Raw genomic sequence first — 19,349 nt, 5'->3', positions numbered from 1 at the left:
GTCGGAGTAGCCGGCAGGAAGGAACTGAGGGGGAGTTGTGTCAGCAGGATCCTATATTGGACACCATGAAGGCGCAACTCCAGGGGGTGTCCAGGCCAACCCTAAGGATACTGCTAAGGGAAAAATCTTCTGGCTGCCGTGCATGCAGAGCATGTACACCTGATGGGAATGGACATGAACAAAACATCTTGAAGAACAGTTATGAGAAGGTGAATAACCGTTTTTTGTATAACCTGTAAAGAGAAAATATTTATACATAGTTAATCTTAGCTTAGTAGTTAAAGTTTATAGTTGGCATAAAGTATTTCATTTCCCCTGGTTCAGGAACCCCTCCCCGACTCCAGGATAATGCCCAGAGTCCTGGGATTCAAAAATATCATCTGCCCTTGCACCTTCTCCATCAGTGATGAACATCAATATGCACCTCACTCAGACAATATGGGCATCATCTTTACAAAGTGCAGAATCTGTTGCTCCTTCCCACCCAGAAGTCAAGACGCCTGTGAAAGCATTAAATGAAGAATGCTATGAGGCCCTCTCTGATTCGGGCCAGGGAGACTCCCCTTTCCCTCCCATACATTGGCCTCAACTGACCAGCAGTGCCCCTCCAAGCCCATTCCTTGGGGCGGAACCCTCAACATCTAAGCCCAAGGATTCTTCTTCTAGGGCTTCCCATGAGATGACATGTATTTTCACATTATTATAATCCTGTCCACAGACAATTTCTCCGATTCATCGTGGTAACCAATCACTACCAATACAGAGTACTACCCTTTAGATTCTCTACAGCCCCCCAAGTATTCTCCAAAATTCTCGCAGTAGTGGCTGCCTACCTACACAAACAGGGCATTGTCATATTATCATACTAGGATGACTGCCTCCTCAAGGCCCCATCTGAACCTGACGCCTTTCATGCCATATGACTGACAATGGACCTCTTTTTGGGCCTTGTCCTTCACATAAACCTAGAAAAATCAACACTGTTGCCAATGCAACACCTGAAGTTTTTCAGGGCACAGTTGGATGCCATACAAGCCAGAGCTTTCCTCCCTCCTCACAGATTTGTAGCAATAGTCGATCTCATATCCACAGTGAGGACCTGTCCCCAGATCTCAGCCAGGACATGTCTCCAGCCACTTGGCCACATGGCAGCAGCCACTTTCGTGGTAAAGTACACACGGTTGCACACGCGCTGCCTTCAGGCGTGGCTACGTACAGTTTATGTACCTCATAGACACAGCCATCACAAGCTACTATCCATGGCTATCAACGTCAAGAACTCACTGCTCTGATGGCAGAACCGAAAACCTCTATGTTGGGGTACTTTTCCTTCAACCAGCACTGTCTATGATATTAACAACCGACGCCTTGTTAATCAGTTGGGGAACGCACCTTCAGACCCATACAGTGCAGGGCAGATGGTCCTTAACTGAATCCACTTTGTTCATCAATCTCCTAGACCTACAGATGGCTGCAACGCCTGCCAATATTTTCTACCATTGATCAGACATCGCACTATAAGAATTATGATGGACAATATCGCCTGCATGTTCTACATCAACAGGTAAGGTGGAGCGAGATCCCACTGTCTGTCTATGGAAGCACTGAAATTAGGGAACTGGTGTATCCAACACGACCTCAGTATCTCTGCTGCATACTTCCCTGGACACCAGAACACCATAGCAGACTCATTGAGCAGGAGATTCTCCCATGACCGTGAGTGGGAGCTGAACATACAAGCCCTACACCATGTATTCAGCTGCTGTGAACTCCCCATGATAGATCTTTGCCATACCAAAGAATGCCCAATGTCCTCAATTCTGCTTGAGAGCGGCCCTAGATGAGTATCTCCTCACATGTGATGCCCCCTACTCTATGCCTTCCCTCCCTTTCCCCTTCTGTTCAGAGTACTCCACAAGATCCAAGGAGACAGCCTGAGTCATCCTTATAGCTCCAACATGGCCACAACAGAGCTGATATACTTACCTTATTTGCATGGCGGGTATGTCCTCCGATCAGTCTGCAGCTGACCCCGCATCTCTCACAGGATGCGGGTCGAATCCTCCATCCCAATCCACAGCTACTCCATCTGAAGGCATGCTTTCGGAATTCAGGAATGACCTGTTCAGAGGCAATAAAAGAGGTACTCTTGAATAGCAGATGTTACACAACTCAACCTTACCGCTCATCCTAGGTTATGTTTTACATCTTAAAGGATTGGAATTATCCACCATCTCCATTCATGTACACTTAGCCACCATCATGGCCTTTCACCCTGCTGCTCTGTTTTCACCCACCCATTCATGAAAAGATTCCTGAAAGGCCTCCAAAATCTTTACCCTCACATACGGGATCCCACTCCAGCTTGGGACCCCACTTCCTTACTAGACTGCCATTGGCTCGAATGGCAATGTGGTCTTGTATTCATTTATCCGTGGGCCACAGAGAAAGCAACTTCCCTGGAATCGTACACTGAGTCATTGGTAGAGCTTGCATCAGAAGTCAGGAGTTCCTGTCTCCAGCTACCATTCTCTGACACTTGATATACTGCTTTCCATTATTACTCCAAAGGGAATTCTGCACCAAAACATTTAAAATTCTGTGCCAAAAAAAAAATTATGCACACAATATTTTAAATTTCTGAAAATTTTATTTGTCAATAAATACATGTCTTCAGCATGGCAGTGGGGAGTACAGGCCACTGACTGCATTGAGATGGGAGATCACCCTGAAGCCCCCTCCTCCCCTGGTACAAGGACTCGGCAGTGAGGTTGCACCTGACCCTGATACAGTGCAAGGGCTGGGCCTGCCCCAGAAACACCCCAGGGCTCTGCACCAGGTATACCAGGTGTGGGTGGGCAGGCTCAGCCCAGCAGGATCCCAGTGTGGAAGGGCTTGGTGTGGGGTGAGAGGTTTCTGTGTGGGGCAATCTGGGTGTGGGCAGCTCAGAGGGAGATCTGGATGCACAGAGGCTCATTGGGGGGAGGGGTTCCATGTTCAAGGGCAATAGGACTCTGCAGGGGATCCAGGTGACGGTGGTTGGGGCTGGAGAGGGTACTGGGGGAGTGGGGCTTGAAGGGGTGGGGGGTCCAGGTGCAGGCTGTTGGGGATCACTGGGGTGAGGGTCTGGGGGTGGGGGGCTCGTTGGAGGAATCCGGGTGTAGGGCTTGTCAGGGTGATGGTTGGATGGGCCAGCTTACTGTGGGGGAGCCCCAGCTGCTGTCGCCGAGTGGATGCCACATGCCGGGCTCCTGCTTCCCCCTGCAATTCCCTATCCTCTTCTTCTCCAACTCCTTCCCCTCACTCCCACATTCCCCTTCCCCCACCCTATTCCACCCCCCTTCCTTCCCCACTGCCTCTTTCTCCTCCTCATTTCCCCCACCCCCTCCTTACCCAGCCCCACCACGGGCACTCACTGTTGCACAGAATAGAAAACAGGAAGGCTCCCAGTACACAGAAGGGGACCATGACTGGCACTAGGATCCAGGAGGCAGAATTCAGCTGCAGAGTCAGCAGAGCTGAGACACAGCCTCCAGAAGCTGGGCGCTTGCAGAATGAGTGTGGGGGCAGTGGCATGTAACCCTGTGTGCGCCCCCAGGCCTCGCCTCTGTTTGTAGGGGGGCAGGCCCCCCAAAAAACTGCACCCATGATCGCTCCCGCCTCTCCCCCTCCTCTGTGCGGCTTCCCTTCCTTGAATTTTTTTTTAAGGGAAACACAGGAATTTTGGGGGAAGGGATGGGGGCATTTTCTGGGGCGTGCAGTCATGCAGAATTCCCCAAGGAGTATATTATAGAGATTAATACTCTGGACTGGGTTTCAGAAGAACAAGGTTCAGTTCCCAGTTCTCCCATTGGCTTTCTGTATAACCTTGGGCAACTCACATAATATTCCTGTGTTCCTCAGTTCACTATCTGTATAAAGGGTGTAATTGCACTTCGACTGTGGTGATGGATCAGTAGAGAGACAGTATTGGCCAAGACTGAACTTCTTTCTTTTTGACAATTAATCCCTGATGTGATTCCATTGAAGTCAGAGGGGTTATACCAGGGATGAATTTGGCCCTCCATATTTCACTTATTCCTGCTAGTATAACATATGGAAAAAGTCTCACTGAAAACTCTTATTTCATCATATTTTGCTTATTCTGTCAAATTAGAACATGTAAATAAAGATCTTTAAAAATGTTTATCATTTTGGATAATGTGTGTTGTTTATTACCAAATGTAAATTGTGATTTGCAGCACTTACTTTAAAAGTTTATAAGAGCTTCTTACAGCCAGGGATTATGGGATGCTCCTTGGACCAAGTGCATTTTTATAAAGAACTCTGTAAAACATAAAACCTTTTGTTACATCTGATTCAGACAAAACTCTCTGTGAAGAAAATAACCTGAGTACATTGGATTTAAAACCCTACATATTTTAGGGACAAGTGTGCTTGGATCTTTTTCAAATAGGTCGGGATTCAGTAGTAAAAACTTTGTGCCAAATCTGGTGTAAATCAGCAACTCATTGCACCTGTGCTTACTTGTATCAGGTCTGAGTTTGGCTTCTATTCATCTGTCACATCCTCTCTTACAAGGCTTACCTTTAATAATAGTATTTTAAAATAGCTGTTTCTGTACATGTTAGGATTTTTGGGTTCATGTTTTTTTAATAATATACAGAATGAATCAAATACGTGACCTAAAGAAATAAAGGCTGTAAGGTAGCTACCTAAATTAGGCTGTCTCACAGAATAGGCTAAACAAGAGTTCACTTCGTGGTTACTGAAATACAAACTCTTGAATCACGTGTCTTTTTATTTCCATCAAGGATGCAAAGGTACTGCAATACAACTAGTCAAGTTTGTAAAAGATAAAGAACCAATCTCAGATGAGGGGCTTTGTAAATTAAAACCTGATGAAAAGAAAAGGACATAACAAGTCTTCTATTGAAACAATAGTTTAAAAAATAATCATGGTCAGATAAGTTATGTTTATCATTTTCATTGTTTCTGGTATCCATTAAGTGAAGGTTATAATAAAAGGGTGAAAAAAGTATGAAAATATACAACTAGGGTCAGCTAGTCAACACTGGGAGTATGCTACACTGCAAATTAAACACCCATAGCTGCCCACTGTCAGCCGACTCGAGCTTGCGGGACTCAGGCTGCAGGTCTGTTTAAGTTTGGTGTAGATGTTTGGGCTTGCACTGGAACCCATGTTCTGGGATCCTTAACACTTGGCTCCAAAAGCCCGGGGTCGAGCCCAAGTCCAAACACCTGCACTGCAATTAAACAGCCCTGTAGCTGAACCCTGTGAGTCTGAGTCAGCTGATGTGGGCCAGCTACAGGTGTTTAATTTTCAGTGTAGACATACCCTAACTTTCTTCCCCATATGATCTTTTAGCCTTTGTACTTTGCATGTAAGGAGGAGACATATTGATGGAAGTTGAGAGGCTGGGGGAAACCTAATAAGAAACTCTCAGCCTATGGCTGTTGGAAACCTAAATCTTTATGTGCATATTTTATCAGTAGAGAATTACCAGTCTGGGCTTGATTCAAACTGATGACCTAGAGACGAAAGGCTCCATTTTCTATTGTCCACTTCTGAGTAATACAATTCATTCTACAAGCCAAATTATCTAATGTATAATGCTATGCTGGGAGGAGTGCAGAGGTAGAAAATAATATAGTTTAAAATTGCCTATGATACATTCCCAACTAATGATGGCTAGGGCGCTGTCCAGTAAGAATTACTGACATTTCTGCTTTATTTTTACGTACAATTTTTTGACTGAAACAAGCTAATCATCACAACTAATATATGCAACCATCTGGTTCTATCACTGTTAACCTTATCTTCTCTTTGCCATCCCCTCCAGTTGCCTGTTACATCCACTTGATGCCTTTTGTTTATGTTGAAATTTTAAGCTCCTTCTAATGTTTTTTTGTTTAGCATCCAGCAGAGTGGGGGTCTGAACTTGATTGGGACTTCTGGGAGCTACTAAAGTGTAAACAAAAGAATAATTTCAAGAAGCCCTAATTATAGTTATAAAGGTTAAGAACCTCTCTCTCATCAGATATATCTTTGCAATGTAAAATAAAGAACAATCCTGATTCTTAGTTGGGTGGGTGGGTGGGGGAGAGAGTGAGTGTGTGAAAACATCCTCACATTCCTTTTTTAAACTTGACCTGAATGTGGCAGTCTCTAAACAAGAAGTTCAAAATTAATAATATGTGAAAGAAATATCCTTGTTCCCTCTTTGTACATATTAATAGCCCTAGCACTCAAGTTGGCTTTATTCTTCGCTGATTTACAAATCTTATTAAGAATAATGTTCTGGAAGACAGTTTCTGAATTCTTTTTCACGTCATTTAAAATGGATTAGCAGTAACAATATAAGCAGTACATTGGAAGAAAAGTCTGAACGAAGAGTTATGACTCCTAAGCAGATGATGACAACAGACCAGGCTCAATTTTCATAGAATCATAGAATCTCAGGGTTGGAAGGGACCTCAGGAGGTCATCTAGTCCAACCCCTTATTGTATTGTATTGCTTATACAATAGCTGACTCCTACAAGTATTGCATCAATATGTGTCTTTGTCTGCACTCAGACCATCATATTCCCAGTGGGACTGTCCACTTGATATAAGAGCACTGCCAAAATGTAATATTGCCTTAAAGGGGTGGGAGGTGGAAAGCACATTCATGGAAATAATAATTGTAGTAAGAAGATGTAAACTAATAGATAGTGTTTCTCCACACTTTCCCTCTTACATCTTTATCTTTTTGTGTTCTCTTCAAAGTGTTAGAGTTGCTTTGCATAGCAATCTATGCCCCTTTCATCTCCCCTGCTTTTTGTGTCTTTAAATGGAAAGAATCATCTTGTTTTGTTTTCATATTGTTGCAGGTGGAGTTGGAGGTCACGCTTCCAGGAGAAGGGAAGGACAGAATATTTAAGGTGGCTATAAAATGGATGTCCTGTGTGAGTCTGCAGGCTTTACATGATGCTCTTTCTGGTCGGCTGCCAAGTGTTCCTTTTGAAACTATCCAGGCACTGGATGTAGTGATGAGACATTTGCCTTCCATGAGGTGAGAGAAACACCTTGAGGGTCTTTATAAAATTATCTTCTTATTTGAATTGTTTAAATGGTTATTCTAATTTAATGTGTGTTTTCATGGATCAGCCATGACAGCAGCAACTCTCTGTTTCTGTTGCAGCAGGTCTCTTCATGTGCAGGGAGCTAACCGTGAAAGTAGCAGTACTGCTGCTTTTGGACTGTCCATGTGAATTTCTAGTCCCCAGTACCCAAGACTACAAGCCTCCTTCCCCTAATTCTGTACAGACTCTTTTCCCCCTCTGCACATATCAGGCCTGAGGAAATACCCACCCCGCTTACCTTGCATTTTTACATGGTGCTTTGGCTTGTGCAAAACTTAAAACTTCCCCTCCCAGCAAGCTTTGAACCCATAGCATTTGCAGTCATAGCAGTGCTATAAAGCTTTTTGCCACACCACTGTCTAAATGTTCTTGCCCTATCGCAGGTCCTTGACCTGGAGAAGGCAGGAAAGGGATTGTGGAATGAGGAGAGGTCCAAGTCTGCCAGCGCAGTGGCATTGCTGATTTTTTGGCAGTCTCCCTACATGTGTGTGTATGTTGGGGTTTTTTTATTATTCATTTATTGATTTTGTATTTCATAGCACCTAGCAGCCCTACTCATGGACCAGGGTCCCATTCTGCTAGGTGCTATACAAATAGAGAACAAAAAGAGGGTCCCTTCCCTAAAGCGCTTACAGTCTAAGTATCAGATGAGATAATGGATACAGACTGATGAGGGAGTACAGTGAAATGATACAGGTCAGTATGATAGGCAGTGGTATCAGTGCACCAGAAGCCCAGCTGTTGTCAAGTTTTTTTTTTTTTTTTTTTTTTTAAATGGGTATCATGGCAAAGGAAAGTTTTCAGGAGGATAGGGAGATAGCATTGACGAGGTGCTCCATCCCAGATTGAGGAGCAGTATGAAAAGAAGCACAAAGGTGCTTGTTTGAAAATATAACAAGTGTGTGGTAGAAGCTGGCAGGAGTGGGGTGGAATCACTGGGGCAAGTGGATGGGTTAGAGGATGAGAGCCGATGAGAAACTTTTTTTTCTTCTGCAAGTAGTGTCCTTGTGGGTGCTGCACTTGAGGTAAGTTTGTGCCTTTTGATCTGAGATTTTTGGTAGAGGTCCCTATTGGGCTTGCGCATGTGCCTCGCACATCCTCATGCCCCATGCCAAGGCTATATGGGGTTGCACAGGTGAGCCACCCTCAGTTACCTTATAGCATTTATTGTTGTTGAAACCATTGTTCCCTTGGTTTTTTTTTTCTTTTAAAAACATCATAAAATAAAAAGATTTTTATTCATATCTCTAGTTAGTTCATAGTTTCCCGTTTTAGGAATTATTTTTTCATTATTTTGCCTAAGAATGCCAGGCTCCCCGGGATTCAAGAGGTGCCTCTCCTACCATGAGGCTATTCTGAGCAGTGATAGACAGACATTCCCAGTGATCCATTGTGGGTGTTACTCATATCCCCTGTAAGTGCAAGGTCTGCACTTCCTTCAAGTTTAAACTAATGATTATGACCAGCTTTCAATACCCCCTGTACATAGACCTCCCAGTACCACTAGTGCCCTGTCTACATCAAGATCTCAGTCACCAGAGACTACTAGAGATGTAGATGGTACTGCTGCACCAAGTACATCTATGGTACCAAAGTCCTCATTGACATCTGCTGCTAAGCAGAAGGAGGTACTGAGTACACCTTCAAATCTCAGTCACCAGTGCACAAGAAGGCTATAGAGAACTCGAGTCCTAATGGAAGTTCCATGTTGGCTCTAAGGGACGCTGGTACCACAAAGGCATAGAGGAGTTTGTCTAAGACAGGCTTGGTATCAAGTTTGGGTACTCATACCCAGAATGGCAGCGATGCTGTTGAGAAGAATTCTAAGCCTGCTGCAGAACAACACTTGACACCGGTAACATGCCGGTCAACAGTACCAAAACTACTCAGCTATCTACAGTACTGATGAAATCTGAGCCGACTTGCTTCCATGCCAAGCGCTTGGTACTAACTGCATTGGGACCAAAGGCATCCTCCACAGGTTCTCACTTGCTACCATCTTTGATACCATTGGTACCACAAGAATTTAGGTACCCTAAGGACATGATACTGTAGTTTCTTTGGAACTGGAGTCTCCTCTGTTAACGAATACTGGAGGGTTGTCAGCATCAAGACTCTGTCACTGACCCCTCTGTCACCTTGAGTACCATATCCGCCCTCGTCTATTCTACAAGCTAAACAGCTGTCCCCTCTCTTGGAGTATGGGGAAGAGGACTCCTCAGATTCTCAAATTTTGGTGCAGGATTCCCCTGGCTAGTCTAAGACACACTGCTCTCCCTCTTACACTGATGTATTTACAGGAGGATACTCCTCAGATGACACCTATGTGGCAGGATCACAGGTGGATGCCTCCACGTATGCCAGAGAAGGAGAAGCAAGGGTAGATAAAGAGGTGATACCTCTCACTAATATTTCCTCCTCCTTCTCCTCCTCATGTGTCATGCCTCCCACCACTTTTGTGGCAGATGACTTCAGACAGTTTCAGAAACTGATGAAGTGAACTGCTGAAACGCTTCAGATTACCTTAAAGGAAGTTTGAGTCCACCATAAACTCCTAGATATTTTGCAAACTTCAATATCTATAAGAATTGCCATTCCGGTCAATGAAGCTCTTATGGAGCCCACTAAGACTGGCAAACCTCTACCTGCAAGAGAGAGGATAGAAAGTATTATGTCCCTGTCAGGGAATTTTCTCTTCTAGCTTTGAATTCTCTGGTAGTGAAGACCATTAATGAACCAGGTAGATAACATAGCTCAAAGCCCATTCTGTACAGTAAGGATGACTGGCAGCTCAATCTTTTTGGTTGCAAATCCTACATTTCAGCCACACTTCAGCTCAGAAGAGCAAACAATCAGGTGCTTGTGGCTAAATATGAATATTTAAATTACCACAAATTTAGTTTTATTGAGCACCTGCCAGAGGAACATCATGACCAGTTTAAGGCTATTATTCAAGAGAGTCGGCTCCTGGCAAAGACATCACTACTTTGACACTGCAGATACTGCAGCACAGTCCACTGCAGTAATCATGAGGAGAGTGTCTTGACTGCAACTGTCAGGTTTCCCAAGAGAGATTGAGTATCATCAAAAGCCTCCCCTTTGATGGCTACAAGCTCTTTGCCAACGCGACAAATACATTGCTCCATACTTTAAAGGATGCAAGAGACATGCTGTGCTCCCTCAGAATTTTTACTCCTGTAAATAAGACGAGAGGCAGCACAAAGAGCATGCCCAGCCCCATATTTAACTTATTGGAGATAGACCATCTAAACCCATGGCCAAGAGACCAAGATACTCAAAAAACATACCTCCTTCACCTACATCTTCTGAGCCATCCACATCCTCCAAGCAATAGCTTTTTCAATGATTTGGTTGAGAGTTTCAACCATGCAGTTGACAAGGTTGTGCAGCTGCAACATCTTACTCCCCTGCCTCCTTTTGGATGTTGCCTCTTCTGTTTTCAGGCTGCATGGGAGAATGACCTCAGACAAATGGGTTTTGGAAATCATAACATCTGGTTACATTATCCATTGCAGATCTACCCTCCTACCCATTCCCCTTCCCCAGGGCTCTTCAGGGGCCCCTCTCATGATCAATTATTCGCATAAGAGGTGGCTGCGTTTAGGAGCAATAGAACCAGTTCCTGACCAGCACAGGAGAAGGGAATTCTATTTAAAATATTTCCTGATTCCCAAAAAGAATGGAGGGTGGAGACCAATTTTACATCTCAGGTCTCTAAACAGATAGGTAAAACAGCAGAAATTCAGGATGGTGACCCTTGCAGCAATAATTCCCTTGTTAGAATTAGAAAGAAACAGAATTAGAAGACAGATTTGTGTTTCGACCTACAAGATGCTGTGTTTATGTGGCTATTCACCCTTCATACACCCTTCTTAGTTTTCTAATCAAGAACGTGCATGACCAATGCAGGGTGCTCCCTTTCAGCCCCAAGGGTATTCTCAAAGATTCTGGCAGTAGTTGCTGTCCACCTACATCATTTGGGTATAATCGTTTTCCCATACCTGGGTGATTGGTTGATCAGAGTCAGATTTTATCAGGAAGTGTTGGTGTCAGCAAAGATGACATCAGTTTCACAAGCCTGGGCCTTCAAATCAACTTTGAAAAGTCTGTTTGGACTTCATAGGAGCTTCCCTGGATGCAGTGACAGTCAGAGCATACTTCCCTTCCAGCAAATTTCTTGTACTAGTAAGTTTCATCTCAAAGAATCAGGGCAGTCCTCAAGTAACAGTAAGAGAGGTGTCTTCAACTGCTGAGTCCTTGGTTATTGACTCGGGATGGAGGTTGGACACACCACTCCAACCTACAGATTCTGAGACTCCAAATATAGTTTTCCAGTGGTTCTTGGGAATAGAGAGATACTGTTCATCACAGGTGCAATGTGTTTTATTAAATAGTAGAAAAGAATCTACAAGAAATACTTGCCTCTAGAAATGGAAATATTATCATCTTTGATGTAAGTCATGAGATTTTGCTGACCCACCTACTCTTCTCTTCCTAGGATATTGGATTAACTGTTCTAACTGAAAGCATCGGGTCTGTAAATTCCTTTAGGGCTCTCTTAGTGGCAGTAACAGCTTTTCATACACCTAGGGGGTTCATCTTTACTTACCCAACTACACCAAGATTCCTAAGAGGTTTGTCAAATATCTCCCCACCAATCAGAGATCCTGCTTCTAGGTGGGACCTGTACCTAGTCCTTAATTGCCTTATGAAATATCCTTTTGAGCCTCTAGCTAGGTGTTCTTTATTGGATTTCTCAATGAAGACAGCCTTTCTGGTAGCTATCACTTCTGCCTGAAGGGTTGAAGAATTGGGGGCTTTAATGGCAAAACCCCCACTTTTACAGTATTCACCAGAGAGAGTGTTGCTATAGGCCCATCCAAAATTTTTATCTAACATGCGCTCAGAATTTCATATTAATCAAACCATTCCTTTCCTGTTTTTTTTTCCTGAGAACTACAATGGACTAGTCAAGAAGCCATATTCCATACCCTAGATGTCAGGAGGGTATTAGCCTTTTACCTAGATAGAAAACCATTTAGAAAATCTCCCAGTCCATTGGTATCTCTTGCGGACAGAAATAAGGGTTCAGTAATTTGAAACAGAGTTTATCTAAGTGTATCTCCAGTTGTATTAAGATCTGATGTTCAACCCCCTTTGAGTGATCACACATTCCACACAAGCACTATATACATCTATAGCCTTACTTAAGGATGTGCCAGTTGCAGATGTCTGTAGAGTGGTACCTTGGTCCTCTGTTCATACTTCTTGTAATCATTATGCCTTGGTGCCGACAGCAAGATAAGATGCTACCGTAGGCAGTGCAGTTCTCTCTTTTGTATTGGGCTCTGCTCTGAACCTCCTACTTCCTTGGGGGTATTGCTGGGGAATCCCCTGAAGTGGAGCACCCACAAGGGAACTACTTGAAGGAGAAATTACTCACCTTGTGTAGTAACTGGAGTTCTTCAATATGTGTGTCTCTGCATGTTCCACTACCCACCCTCCTTCCTCTCTGCTTTGGAGTCTCCCTTGGGGGACCTTGCAGTGGTTCTTCTCTGCAGCCCCATAAAGCCTCGATGCAGGGCACATGGATGTGTGGGGCACTTGCGCAGTCTGAATGGGCACCATTACCAAAAATCTCTGATCAAAGGTGCAGGTGCACCTGAAGTGGAGTATCCACAGGGCGACACATCTCAAAGAACCCCAGTTACTGCACAAGGTGAATAACCTCTCCATCTGTGACAGGTAGAAGGAGGAGTGTTGTGGGAAATGACGTGGAGAGGAGGGGGAAGGTTGTGTTCTCTTGAGGAAAAAAATGGGCAAGACCTTGTGTAGAAGGAGAAGTGGAGGCAAAAGGAGGGGACGATTTTGAAGAGTGAGTCAAAGGTAGCTGAGGTTGTGGGTGTGGGATTCATTTAAGTTGGAGTAGTAAAGTTGTTGAGCTAGGAAGATGACAGAATGGAAGGAGGACAGAATCAGAGGGTCACAGGACTGCCACTGGAGGCACTTATTGCGAAGATAGGAGCAGAGGAAGCAGATGTTGGAGGTAAGCCAGAGCTGGAGGTTTGCAGGGCAAATCTTGTGATGGTATGGAGGAGCAAACCAGTTAAGAGTGGAGGAGAATGAAGCATGGAGAGAATTGACAAGAAAGAAAGAAAAAAGGAAGAGAAGGCAGGAGGTAGAAGTCTGAGAGCAGATGAGAAGTTCAGTGCTGATGGAGCTGATGGACTGGAAATTACAAGAAGGCTGAAGGCTTGGGGGGAAGGGATGGACGGATGGGCAAGGCTGATCAGATGATGGTTGGAGTGAGGGAACTCAGCAGCAGAGATTAGAGAGAGAACAGTTCTTGGTGAAGACGAAGTCCAGTGAATGGCTCTTTCGGTGAGTGGAGAGCTGAACCGGACCTGTCGCTGGCAGATCCCAGATGCCTGCTCATGCCCAGATGCCCAGGCCTCACTGAACACTAACAGAGGAAATGCTGGAAACCAGTCTGGCTCATCTCTGCATTAGTATTGCTAAAATAGATATTAGAGCTATAAAGAGGTGTTTAGTGTTTAGATTTTATGAAATGCTTGTAGGATGCTGCATGTATTAATCCTGTTATAACATCTGCACCTCATGTACTGTTTGCTCTGTAACTACGTAAGTGTTTTCTCTAGAATATAGACCGTCCCCCAGTCAGGAGGGAAGCATTGCCAAGTATGAAATACTAGTTTACCCCAAGAGGTGTCATCGCCTTTCCAATAAAGGAAGGCTGATAGACTCCAGACAAGCCATTGTGGAACATCAGTGGACAGACAATTTTGTTGATTGCTCCCTCCATACCCAAGTAGAGGAGATGTGCAGAAAGACTCGTCCCATCAGCTTGAGCTCTGGCAGAAGGGAACAAAAATTCCTGTCAAGAAGAAATTGTTATCCCTATGCTGCATGGACTTCAAGGAAGGGGCAAGACTTCTAATCATAAATAAGGGATCCCCAGCTGTGTAGCTTGGGTTAGCCCTAAAGGACCTATAGAACTTGCACATTACAACAGCTATTACTTTTTGAAACCTAAGACTGTAACTCATTTGTGTGCATGTTTACCTGCTTTAACCTTGTAAATAACTCCTCATTTCTTTTCTTAGTCAATAAATCTTTAGAATTTTATTATAGGATTGGCTACAAGCATTCTCTTTGGTGAGAGATCTCAGGTACAATTGACCTGGGGTAAATGACTGCTCCTTTGGGAGTAACCTGAATATTATTGTAATTTTTTTGGTCTAAGGTACCATCTATCACAAAGGCAAGTTTGCTTGGGTGGCAAGATAGATCAGAGTACCCCAGGGGACTGTCCATGACTCCATGTTAAGGCGGTTAAAGTGCTTTAGGAGTTCACACTTGATACGTTGTTGGTAAAATCTAAGTGTAGAATTCACAATCAGTTTGGGGTTTGTGCTGTGGTTTGTAACAGTCTGCCCTGTGGTTGGTACTCATGTTCATGAGTCACTTCAGACAGCATGACAAGTGAAATGAACGGCTCTTTTGGTGAGTGGCGAATTGAAGAAGAGGTGAAGGCAAGGAAACTAGAGCTAAGTGGTTCGATGATTCATCAACCTTGAAAATGAAGTCACTGAGGATGAGTGTGGGATAGTGTGAGGAGAGGAAGAGAGAGAAAAAGAGAGTTGAGAGATTAAATCAGAGAGGATGACTATTTATGGATGACTATCAGCAGACAGTTTATTTTAGTCATCTTCAGTGGGCCTTTTTCAGATTTTAATTAATCTAATTTACTCAAATGTTATCACCTAGGATTTATTTAAATAATATATTTCTTTGGGTTGCCGTTTGCTAATGAATAAAATGACAGCTCTAAAGCCAGATTCTGATCTCAGTTACACTGGTGTAAATTCAGACTAAGCTATTTGATTTTCAAAAAGGGACTTGCAAACAGAGAATCAGGGATGAGCTACTGTCTTTAATTTATGTGACAGAAGGAATTCTTTAGTTGCTCAAATACTGAACCCTTCAATACAGGCCTGCAGGAGGGGACTGGAAGGACTTAAATAATCCTGTCAGTGAAAATATGGAAATTGGAATCTTGTACCCAAATTCTGTGTGACTTTTTTTTTTTTTTTTTTAAACAATGACACTTACTTGAGTTAGTAAAAATATCGGAGTTGAAAATACAGACGCTAATTGGGACACTGTTATGTGTGAATATTTTATGGCTATTACTCAAAACTAGAATAGAAATAAAAACTGATTGGGAAGTAGAGAATAACATTTATTAGAATGGCTGAACTTTTCAATTTTAAAGAGCTAAGTAATCAAATGTAGATTTTTTTATCCTATTAATTTTAATATATATAACGAATAACAAAATATACATAAAGTCTCATAATGTATTAACTACTTGCTGCCTAATCTTGGCTATAGTTGAAACATTTAATTATATAATATGAATGGTTACAATATAAATCAGTTACTTGTATTACACAATTTACAAACACATTTTGCATATATAAAAAACCATCTAATTAAGGAAAAATTATTATGATAATAGAAGCAAAATCCAGAGGAGGGGGGATAGAGATGGAAGGGGAAGGTAATAAAAAGGTAATAATTGGAGATATACCAATCTCCTAGAACTGGAAGGGACCTTGAAAGGTCATTGAGTCCAGCCCCCTGCCTTCACTAGCAGGACCAATTTTTGCCCCAGATCCCTAAGTGGCCTCCTTAAGGATTGAACTCACAACCCTGGGTTTAGCAGGCCAATGCTCAAACCACTGAGCTATCCCTCCCCCCTGCCAAGGAAGTGAGCTGATAGGAGAAGGAGGTGGTGGAGTGTACATTTAATAGGAGCATTCAGATACTCCCAGTAAAGCATCCCATATCACTGAGAATTTTTCAAGGGTATTTCTGTAATGGAAAACAATTCTTTCCATGGTGGCCAAGCTTACAATATCTATGCTCTGGTCTGCAATTGTTGGTCACCTTTTGAATTTCCAATTAGTGCTCTGCTTAGCCAAAGTTTTTCAGATTTATTGAGCTTCCCATTAACGTCTATTACAATCCAACACAATTTTATTTGATAAGAAAAAATTAACTGCAGTTCAGTTCTGCCCCAAAACCTACAAGTATAGGAGCCTTCCCACAGCATACAGGTTAAGTTAGTACCTGCTGAATCACAGTGCCAACATTTGTCTGACTTAGTGGCACCTGTTTTGAATAGTCGGAGAGGGGTCCAGTGCATTCTCCGTATGATTTTCTGCCAGATTAATCTTAAATTGAGGTCCAAGGAGCAGTTGAGAGCACTGGCTAAAATTTGTTTCCATTGGTTAGCAGAAAATAATTGGCCTAGTTCCTCTTCACATTTCTTATTTAGGGAATCTATCTTTAGTTCAGATTTTCTGGTCAAGCATGAATATTGTGTTGCCATAGGTCTTCGTAATCTGGGTATTATTTGGAGAAATTCAAGTAGTTCAGGTGGGTCAGGAGAAGCGAAGGAATCGTGGCCAACCCAATGGGAGATGGCATGTTTAAGTTGGATATATTGCAACTGCTTCTTAATCTCTAGATTGAACCTTTCTTTTAATTTTGTAAAAGGGAGGAAAGTATCTTTTTTCAATAAATTGACTAATGGTTAGAATCCTTTTCCTAATCCAGTCTGGCCAAAGGATGGGGTTGCCTGCTATATATGGAGTTTTTAGTTACCCCAGATAGAGGCCTTGGTATGCAGAGTGGGGTGGTTTTTAAATTTAGTAGACTTACTATGCCAAGTATTATGGGCTGCCACAATAGTGGGTAATTGTTCTGTAGGGAATTGGTAGTAATCCGAGCACAGTGGAAAGGGGTAACGGGGAGAGCCCTGTGTGGATACAAAATTTGTATCCGCATCCAATCGAAGATCCGCAAATATAGTCCACGGATATCCGCATCCACAGATGTGGATATCCACAGATTTGCTGGGCTCTAGATATAAAATTTGTATCCACATCCATCCGTGATCTGCAAACATGATCTGCAGATGTGAAGTGGATATCTGCAGATTTTCAGGGCTTTAGTAAAGGGGCAACCAATTCTGCTTCCACCTGAAGCCCATCCGGGATTCTAAAGCACAAGGGAATGAGCCACTGTGCTGCTTGGCTAAGAATTATTGCCTGATAAAGTTTAAAGGTGGGAGATCTAAAACTACTTGTTTCGATAGGGAGCTGTAATCTTTGTAAGGAGATTCTGGGTTTTTTACCAGAATGCCCCAAGAAGGACCTGAACATGTTTTCAATTTTAGTAAAATAAAAGTGGATATGGATAGGGTGGGAATTCATAATAAAAAAGATTCTGGAAAGGGCATTCATTTTAATTGTTTATTTTTCCCCAAAGGGAGAGAGGTAGTGCTTGCCATTTATTTAAATCATTTGCTAACTGCATAATTAATGAGTTTGAGTTAACCTTGACTGTTTTTAATTTCCTTCAGGAACAGGATGCCAAGATCTTGGAGGTTTGTCTGTTGCTATCTAAATGTCCCTATAGGAGAGCCACTTCTAACTAAATCCCAGAAGATTTTTATTGCTTTCGATTTATCCTAAAGTATTTTATAACCAGAGGATTTACAAAAGTTATCTATTGTATGTAGGATATTTGGAATAGATTGATCCAGATTTTTAATAAATAGGAGGATGACGTCTGTGTATACAAATATTTTTGTCTCCCGGGTCCCTGATTTGATCCTTTGAATACCCTAGTGTTCCCTAATTAGTACTGCAAGTTGTTCTAATGCTAGATTGAACGGGGGGGCATCCCTGTCAAATTCCTTGAAACAGATCAAAGGAGGGGGATATTGTGCTGTTAGGATATGAGAGTTGGGATTGGAATATAACAGCTTTATCCATGAAATAAAGGTATCTCCACTCAAATTTATCCACAGTACCAAGCAAATATTGCTAGTTCACTCTGTCAGACTTCCTCTGCATTGAATGAAATGATTCCATGGCAATTTCTAGAATGTTGATGGAATGCCATAACATTATTCAACTGATGTGTTATCTGAACCATGCCTTTTAAAAAAAAAAAAAAATCCCACCTGATTAGGATGAACTACATCACTCATTACTTTTTCAAGACTCATAGTCAATATTTTTGAAAGTATTTTGATATCAGTATTGATTACAGATATGGGTCTATAGCTGTTAGATTTTTGCGCATCCTCACCCAGTTTAAGTAGTACAGTAATTAGCGCTTTCCTCGTAGTAGGAGGCAAGATACCTATCTTTGTAAGTGCATAATAGCTTAGGGGACATAACTTCTTTGAAACTTTGATAGAATTCTATCGGTAGGCCATCGGGGTTAGAGGTCTTTCCTGGACTCCTTTCCTCCATGGCCTTGATTATTTCCTCTGATTAGAAGGGAGAGGCTACTCTGGCCTGCTGCTCTGCTGAGATTTGTGAGAGTTTAAATTAAATTAATCAGTTCTTCTGGGATCACATGGTAAATCATTATTTTAAAGAACCTGGTGAAATTTCAAAAAATGATCACTGATCTCTTTTTGATTAGTACTAAACTGCTTTGTTCTGATTTGAGTGATACTATTCAAGACCTCTCACTTTTAATCTGTATGCAATAATTTTCCCTGCTCTCTCCCCGACTCCCTGTATGTATGTTTGAGTCTAAAAAGAGAATTCAGTTTGTGCTAAAGTCAGTTTAGTTACTTCAGACCAAAGATGGATTAATTTTTAAAGATTTTTCTTAGGAGGGATAATTTGCGCATTCTAAATCCATAGCTTTAAGTCCAGTTAATTTCAGGAGCTCAGCCTGGCTACCTCTCTTTCTACCTGATGGGTAGGAAATGATCATGCCCCTATTAATAGCTTTTAGTGTATCCCATAGGGTGGAATGGGGTATCTCTGCTGTCATTTGTATAGAAGAAAAATCAAATTTATTTTTTGACATGGATCTGAAAAATTGTATCTTTCAAAAGAGAGTCTTCATCATTTTTATAAGTCCAGTTTGTCTCGGGAGGAGAAAATTGTCGTATCACTGGTGCGTGGTCAAAGATCATGATAGACTTGATTTCATTAAGTGCTGACTCTACCAGATTGGTAGAAATCGGGAAGAAATCTGTGCATAAATATGTGGAGAGGAGAAAAAAGTAAAATCCTTCAGTGTAGAGCTATGCAAGTGCCATACATCTTTTGACCCCAATTCG

The 19,349-nt window shown here is 42.5% G+C and overlaps 1 protein-coding gene across 4 annotated transcripts in view; it reads left to right on the top strand.

The window, feature by feature from the left end:
- AGO2 (argonaute RISC catalytic component 2) overlaps positions 1-19,349 on the top strand; it is a 125,766-nt gene that overhangs the window by 53,637 nt on the left and 52,780 nt on the right. For 3 of the 4 annotated variants that reach the window (XM_039522797.1, XM_039522795.1, XM_039522798.1), the window contains exon 4: positions 6,893-7,077. In XM_039522797.1, coding sequence (XP_039378731.1) covers positions 6,893-7,077 — 185 coding nt within the window. The remainder of the gene's footprint in view (positions 1-6,892; positions 7,078-19,349) is intronic. The other variant, XM_039522796.1, reaches the window with a different exon arrangement.

The sequence above is a fragment of the Mauremys reevesii genome, linkage group 2 (assembly GCF_016161935.1).
Source record: "Mauremys reevesii isolate NIE-2019 linkage group 2, ASM1616193v1, whole genome shotgun sequence".
NCBI classification, from domain to species: Eukaryota; Metazoa; Chordata; order Testudines; family Geoemydidae; genus Mauremys; species Mauremys reevesii.
Note: the sequence above shows the minus strand (reverse complement) of the source record. Positions and strands in the feature narration are given on the sequence as shown.